The 8,603-nt window shown below is 38.9% G+C and overlaps 1 protein-coding gene across 1 annotated transcript; it reads left to right on the forward strand.

Moving 5' to 3' along the window:
• Positions 1-6,532: 6,532 nt before the first annotated feature.
• On the forward strand, positions 6,533-7,239 carry pnx (posterior neuron-specific homeobox). Its single transcript, XM_026173600.1, is given in 4 exon segments — positions 6,533-6,653; positions 6,745-7,067; positions 7,070-7,171; positions 7,173-7,239. Coding segments are annotated over 4 exon segments (573 nt in total). The 3' UTR covers positions 7,200-7,239.
• The last annotated feature ends 1,364 nt before the right edge of the window (positions 7,240-8,603 follow it).

The following is an 8,603-nucleotide window of genomic DNA, read 5'->3' on the forward strand; positions in this document are numbered from 1 at the left end:
GACACCCGTAAACGAAGCAGCATCTGGCTGTAGTTTAAAGACTTTTTTATCTCAGTCTCGTCTCGACTTTGTCTTGGTCTTGACTCGGTCTGTCTTGCTCTTGGTCTCGATACCCTCTGGTCTTGGTATTGTCTTGGGCTTGGTTTAGGCGGTCTTGACTACAAGTCTAATATACACAGGAGGGTGGTAGGGCAAGTAAAGACCGCTTGGGAGAACAAGACACAGCAGGAACAAATTAGGCATAATGAGACATTGGAAGAAAAACTGAACATAATATATGCAAGAAAAGGAACCATCAAAATAAAACAGGAAGCATAAACACTTAAACAGATACTGACACCTAGACAAAAAGTAAATAAACAAGGATGAAACACAGAGAGAGAACAGGAGTGGAACAAATGTAAGGTAATTTATGACTAAACTAGAAACAAAATAATACAATGGGGAATTAATAGGGAGCAGAGTAGAGCAAATGTATAAGAAATTTATAAGCACAACTGACAAACACAAGGAACCCAAAGCATAATTAATGCTGAGCTCAAAACCATTGCTGTTAGGGCTCTGTGTGCGGAGGGATGGAGAGGAGGATCCAAATGTAGGACTCGAACACTGAATTGAAACTCAAAAACCTCAGCTTTATTGCTGGTGAGAAAGCAAAACACGAACTGACACTGAATCACTGGAAACTGAAACACACAAGCAAGTCTGAGGGTACAACGCAACACTGAGCAAAGGCAAACACAGGGCTTATATACACAGGGGAGTAATCAGAGAATGGAAAACAGGAGGGAGACACAACTGGGAGAGATTAGGGCTAACAAGACAGGGGGAGTGAAGTTAGACATACTGACATAAGATGTAAACCTTCAAAATAAAACAGGAAACAATACACAAAGATGCAGACTAAGAAACACGGACTTTACATGGGCAGAACTAAGCCTAAACCAGAATAAGCTGGAACATACTAAACATCATCGTCATCATCATCATCATCATCATCATCATCATCATCATCATCATCATCATCCTCATAGCCTGACAATAGATCAAGAAAATAAACAAAAATACAAAATCAAACCAAAACATGAAAACCCAAAATGCTGGGTCAGAACTGACCCAGAACCGTGACAATTGCATGCCAGGAGCTTGAACATAGCTCAGAACTAAAGGCATGAAAAAACACCAAAAGAAACCGGTTCAGGTATAATGAAATAAAGACCCATAAACCCAAAGAAATGGCACCACAAACATGCTATTTGCAAATTCCAACTGTTTTTCTAATTTTATTGTTAATGCATTTACAACAAGTGTCACAGAGGAGTCCACAATTAATCACTGGTTATAGAATGTTTTTGTATTTAATTTCAGAGATGCATTTTCAAGACAAATCTCAAAGGATCAAAAGGGGGGGGGGGGGGGGGGATTTTCCAACAAGAGGTAGAGGTCAGCATTTCCCTGATAACAAAAAATGTGTTAATAATAATGGATTGGATTTATATAGCGCTTTTCAAGGCACCCAAAGCGCTTTACAATGCCACTATTCATTCACTCTCACATTCACACACTGGTGGAGGCAAGCTACGGTGGTAGCCACAGCTGCCCTGGGGCAGACTGACAGAAGCGAGGCTGCCATATCGCGCCATTGGCCCCTCTGGCCAACACCAGTAGGAAGTAGGGTAAAGTGTCTTGCCCAAGGACACAACGACCAGGACAGAGAGCCCGGGGATCGAACCGGTGACAGATGCGCTTCCCAACCCCCTGAGCCACGGTCGCCCCCAACTGTTAATGAACTGTCGTCTGTGGAGACAATGAGGTTCCATTGAGACAAAAACTGATATTCTCTGGGGAATGTCAATTAACGTACATGCTGTGGGCACAGCTCCCTCTAAGACATTTGGGCCCTCATGCAGACCTTGTGGAGAAATCATGCACATGAATAGCCAGCTGGAGGTCATTTTTGTGGCAGTGTATGTTCTGTACCTCTAGACACAAAAGAACAGATACTAGTGCTGCAGCTTAGCTGATACCATTTACAGCTCTGTTGAGCTCTCCTTGTTAGCCTGTCACTAGCAAATTCTTGAGACTGTGCTGAGAGACACAGCAAGCCTTCTTCCTATGGCATTGCATGAATGCGTCATCCTGGACTACCTGTGCAACCTAAAATGGGCTGTATGTACTGTAATCAAAACTAGAGAAAAATCAGAAGGAATAAAGAGAGAGAAATGGTCTTTGGCCACTTTTCTTTTGGTGTAGGCAACTGTTTCCTTCTATTTCGCTGTGAATCTGAGCACTACCTGTTGTCAACTATATCTGGACTGAAACACAGTTTTTCTGTCTACAACTGGCCAACCTTCTTGAGGTGTCTGCAACAAAAAGTGGACCTGCCTTTCAGTGTGAGTTAAGGTTAAGGTACCAATTGGTTTAATTCATTCTGTTTTGTTTATAAAGATTCTTGGCACAGAACACTTTGATTTGTAAAACAAATTATTCAAAATTGCACATAATTTTTGTCATCAACATTTTTACAACAACTTTGTCACCAAGAATGTTGAAATAGGGGCAATTGTTCTCTTTTGTGGTCTAAATGTATTTTAATTGTTGAAAGTGGACATGAAACACCACATGTAAGGCTAATTTACAACACGAACACCTCCTCTAAAAAACTGCCATAGATTTAACACCATCCGTGAAGCTGGATTTAAGACATAACTGTTTACAGATTAAGTTTTTAGAACATGTTTGGCACCATTTTCTGTTTGTACAGAATGTGATATCACTGGGTTGGTTGGTTGGTTGGTTGCTGTAATCAACTTACATTAGTTAGTATTAGCTATAGTGACATATAACTTAGTGGGGGAAAAAGGAAAACTAGACTGTTTTCAACAGAATGTTAATATATACAGTAAGGAAAACAAATTGTGGGTAATCCTCAGAATAACAGAGGGCTTGTGCTGGTTGCCCATGAGAATTAACCATTCTACTTTGTTGCTGTTTGTCATAAATGTAAATGCTGAAAAAAGGGGCTGTTGCTGCAAAACTGACCTGACCCCATCCATTCATCTAAAGAACCCGAGGAGACATTACAGAGGTCACATATGTTGCTTCTTTTTATATTTCCAGCAGAAAACATACTTTTCATTTCATTGTAACACACCATTTGTGGGTTCATGAGAGGATGAATGCGTGAGTTGAGGGCTGCTAGTGATCAAAATTTCATAGAAAGGAAACATTTTTGTATATAAAAATGTAGCAAAGAATATAAAAAAACAAACAAATCAATTTAATTAATACTCGCTGATGTCTTGTTAGCTGCAGTTTTTTTAAAGTAGCTTTTCTATCAGCAGATGGACTGTTTCATTCAAAAAGCACACACATGTTGATAACAATTTCTCTCTACTTTTGTTTTTCTCTTCTTCATTTTTTGTTTATAAAGACAACACTAGAGGTTCACACAATGTTTCCTCTTGAATAGGGATGCAACGATACCAATTTTTTCAAACCGATACGATACCGATACTTGGATCTGAGTACTTGCCGATACAGAGTACAGAAAAACGATACTTCTACCACACACACACACACTCACGCACATAAATACAATTAATTGGAAGACAGGTTTTATTATATTCCCTGCCGATAAAAAAATAAAATCTTAATAAAAATGACCACAAAAAAATTTCAAGTGAAAAATAAGCACTTCTGTTAAATGATTGCAGAGTCTCCACATTGTAATTTTACAAAATATCACTGAACTATTGGCACTGTCTTGAGCTTTCAGAATAATAAATAAACACTTTTGTTTGGAATAAAATAAATACAAATTAGGTTTGAGAATAGAATAAACTTTTAAATTATTGCAGTGTCCATATTGTAAACAAACAAACAAAATAACAAAAGTATTTGGCATTGACGAACAAACTCCTCATCAGTCTACTGTGCCGTTAAACCAAAGACTGACACACTGCTTGTCTTTACCTCTTCAGAAAGTTTTGGCACCATTATCTCCCTGATGTATGGGCAGTTGGGAATTTCATATCGCAGCTCGAGTATGCTGAGAAGACAATGCAATTCTATATTTTCCACGACCGGCATTGGCTGGTCATCCAGAGCGATAAAACCTGAGTTAAATTTGGCTGTTCCGGTCCACACTGCTGACATTTTGTTTAGTCTAGCTACAGCAGCCTCCAGTTTCTCTTTTTTATCTGGAGTCGCCAGTCTCACTCGCCTAACCCTGTGCCTGTTTAGCGCGGAATGTTCCTCTAGTGGCCAATCTAAAAAACTACAACAGAAATGACAAGCCACCCTCTGATTAATGAAATAAGTTGGTATCGGTTCATGGTATCGGTTAACTTTTACGAGTATGAGTACACACACATTTTACAGTATCGGCCCCGATACCCGATACCAGTATCGGTATCGGTGCATCCCTACTCTTGAACACTGGGACAGAGTAGCAGCTCATGCTTGACATGGATAGCAAAACCTTTGCACGTCGCTTGTGAGTCACCAAGCCACAGTTTGAATACCTCCTTACAAAGCTGCAGGAGAAGAGCTTACAAAAAGAACCCAGTTAAGAGCTGTCGCAAGAGTTCCTGTGACAAAGAAGGTGTTGATGTTCCTGTGGTACATGGCCAACCAAAATAGCTTCTGGGAGATCTTAGACAAGTTTGATATGTCATAGTCATCAACACGCAGTAGCATATTAAAAGTACTGAGCACCATGTGTACACAGGGCCAGTACCTTTATCTCCTGGCCAAACAGCTGTGAGAAAGTCATATCCGCTGCTGCTGCTGTCCATCTCTTGGTGTCTCAGCTGTGTGACAGATGCAGTTGATGATTGCCAATAAGGGTGCAGAGGCCACACATATGTAGAAGAGACTACATAAACAGAAAGTCCATCTACTTCACTGTATATGAAAGAGGGTGGTTCATTGATTTCTTGTTTGGTCTTCCGCCAAGGAGACTCCTTGATGTATCCTTCAGTCGTGAGGTCCTCCAACTTCTATGCTATGTGACCAATCACACTCTCCTCTCTCCTTGTAGAAAATAAAAGCTTTGAAATGATAAACGCTGTCTGCCTTGGGTGTGCATATGAGTCTTAATCATGTATTGGCCTTAATGGCATGACATATCAGAAATAGTGTGAGTAACATTTGTTGGTTTTTTTTAAGGTAATTGTTTGCATTTGTTTGCATAAACAAGATTTCTGTTCAAGTAAACATAATTTAAGAAATTATATGTTGCAGGAACTTTCATTAGATGTTTAAAATAGTAAGTGATTAGTCTTTATTAAGTCAAGAGTACATCAAAGTTAATATTTTAAGTCTGATGGTACAGTTAAACATGAGTGCCTTGAGTATCTTAAACAACACCAAAAAAGTGCACTGGTAGTACAATATAAATTTTTTAAGGTGATCAATTACTGACATTTGCGTTTAAGGTTAACTTCTTTCTATTTGTACATACAATATATCTAGTTAATTTGAATAACTAAGTGTAGAAATATAGTTAGGAAAGGCACAAGAGCGTTTTGATAATGAAGATAAGCCATTTTTTACACTCAGCATCATGTGCATATATTGATATTTAGGGTTACCTGTTTAGTGAAGTCATCAACAGTTTAGTCAGTTCAGTTTAAAAAATGCTGAATTCTTTCTGTTTTGTGAGTAACTCACAAGATAGATAGATACCGTAGATAGATAGATAGATAGATAGATAGATAGATAGATAGATAGATAGATAGATAGATAGATAGATAGATAGATAGATAGATAGATAGATAGATAGATAGATAGATAGATAGATAGATAGATAGATAGATATAACATTAGATTTTTTTAAGATTTAATAAGCATTTTAACACCAAATACCGGTACATAAAATAATTAACAGAAAGAGTGATGGAAAACTTATCTATCTTCACATCTTAACAGTCTTTCTAACGAGAAGGGCTGCACACGATCAGTCTGCGATGATCCGATGGCTGTCATAAAGTTGTCTGTGCCTTCTAATTAAACCCACAAGCTAATAAAACATAAGCTCTAAAAGACAAATGGCACCCTGAAAAGTGGAATACAAGGAAGGAAAAGGCTGAAACTTTCCCTGTGATGACTCAATAAATTAGCATAACAACCACCATGTACGTGTCCTAACAGCGGAAAATCCCCTATTTGCAAACAATAACTTGCCAAGCAACGATAAGGAACACGAGCTGAAAGAAAGAAGGCACATTTTAACCGGATCCGGAGCAATAAATAACTGCCCCACCACACCACACCACACCACACCACACCCCCCCCAACCCTGGGGCCTCACATTTACATTTTGAAGTACCCGAGGGTCCCACAGATCGTCCTCACATGGAGGGCGCTGGGTGCAATTGTTTCTGGAAGACGCATTGCTTCATTTGGGTATCTTTTTGAATGACATGTAAATTTCAAAGCGCCCCGGTGGTGTTCGAAGAGGTAGTACATATAAGCACAGACACCAACACTGATTACTTGTGCCCTTAGCGGACCACTGCAAGCTGAAATGCAGCCAGCTGAAGCCAAATTGCCGCTCATCCACAAAACATCGTTTTCCGTGGAAGATATTTTGGACCCAACGAAGTTTACAGGGGAAAAAATACGTAATGGGGACACAGGAGCTCCGGGTGAGAATAAAACTCTCTGAGGCCTGAGAATTTAACTTTAAATGTAATAATGTATTCACAAGTGAAATAATAATTTATCATTCTCTTTCAGGAAGTCATACTTCCAGAAATAAATCCAGAAAGCTACACAATCGCACCTCAAGTGAAAACAACAGCCCTATGGCCAGAGCGCTGTGTGCTACGCAGCTTCAGAGCTCGGAAGAAAAAAGCTGTCGGGTCCGTACCGCATTCACCCTGGAGCAACTGCAGGTTCTGGAGCAAAGCTTTCAGAAGTGCCACTACCTGTCGGTGCTGGAGCGACACACCATCGCCTCAGCCATGCGCTTGTCCGAGACTCAGGTAAAGATCTGGTTTCAAAACAGGCGCACAAAGTGGAAGAAAGAGCGTCTGCAGGCGAAGGAGGGCGAAGATGAAAAATACGGTCTGTCCTCCCATCCTGCGCTCTGCTCTTCTCTGTACTACAGTTCTCTTTTCCGCCAGCAGCACCCTCCGCTCCAGCTGTTTGCATCACTGCCCCTGGTGCACATCTGTCATTATTACACATAAGGCGTAAAATACGCACGGAGTGACTGAATATTGGACCAGAATGTCGCCCACCGGCATCTTCAGAAAAAAATTACATTGCAAAAATATTGCAGTGTTATCAAATTGTTGTAAAAGTTATACAAATGGAATGTATTTAGAAATGAAAATGGGTTAAATGTTTAAAGTTCTCTAATGTAATTATAATTTATTCCGATAGACAAATTTGTAAAAGCTTATTTTTTTCAAATTACTTTTCATTTGTTACCCAGATAGTTTCGTTTTCTTCATTACACAGTGCTAGTAAAGGCGGTAGGTTTATATTTAGATTTGAATCAAAACAAACTATCAAAAAAATTAATCCTGAATTGTTGAATTTTGTTTGAATTCAGACTGTTGGATTCAAAACTGGTTAGCAGTTGCTTTTTAAAACAATTCTGTGCTACAATTTGGATGCATTGGGGGATTTTGAAGTTCTAAGATTTATCATGTTCAGGGTGCAACTGTGCAGGGACATTTATGGAACGTTGAAAATCAGTTGGCACAAGACCCAGTAAGAACTATACTGTAACTTTAACAAGTGACAGCACTCTTCTCAGAAGAAAGAGATGGGCCCATGTTTTCCAGCCATGTTGTTAACATGTTTTCTGGCTGGCTATCCAGCATTAAGCCACTGATTAATACAAGTAAAAGAGACCTATTAGTTTACCCCTGAGCCTTCACTCTGAACTGCTGGACGGTCACTTGCTTCTATCTAATTTCACTTTCACTCTGTGCCAGCTATATAAGGTATACAAATAAATAAGCACTATTTTTACTGTGCTCTACTGTTTATTGTGTCTTTTTTGCATTCTTATTTGTTCTTTGGTATTAATGTCTCATGTTACTCAATTATTTCAAACTAACAGTAAATTTACTATGCTACACATGGCAGATACTTCCAAAACATTTTTATTTCTCATGGACAGTTTAAAGAAACACTTTTTTACAGCTTAAACCACATTTCATAGAAAAACTTTATTTGCAAGTGTTTGCTATAGACTTACTAAGCGCTAATGTGCATGTAGATTTATTGTTTTTCGTCTTATCACACTCACTTCAAAATGACCTCAAATAGCTAAAACTTAAGAATACAATAAATCTCTGACTTTATTGTCCTCATGATTTGTATATTCCAACTTTTTGTTGCTCCTTGTCTACATTGTAAAACCACTGACAAAAACATACACCTGTGTCTCCTCTGTCTCAGAAGCATTTTAGGAAATGAGAAATGTCCATGAAATTAAATGTCCAATAAGATGGAAGATATTTTTGGGGTCTCAAGAAAGAGAAAGGAGGCACAAAACTGAAAAATGAGAGAAGCCCAGCCTCTGACATTAGATAAATGGACAAACAACTTGTCTTGGAATCAATATGCTTTTACAGTAG

The sequence above is a fragment of the Astatotilapia calliptera genome, chromosome 7 (assembly GCF_900246225.1).
Source record: "Astatotilapia calliptera chromosome 7, fAstCal1.2, whole genome shotgun sequence".
Lineage (NCBI taxonomy): Eukaryota > Metazoa > Chordata > Actinopteri > Cichliformes > Cichlidae > Astatotilapia > Astatotilapia calliptera.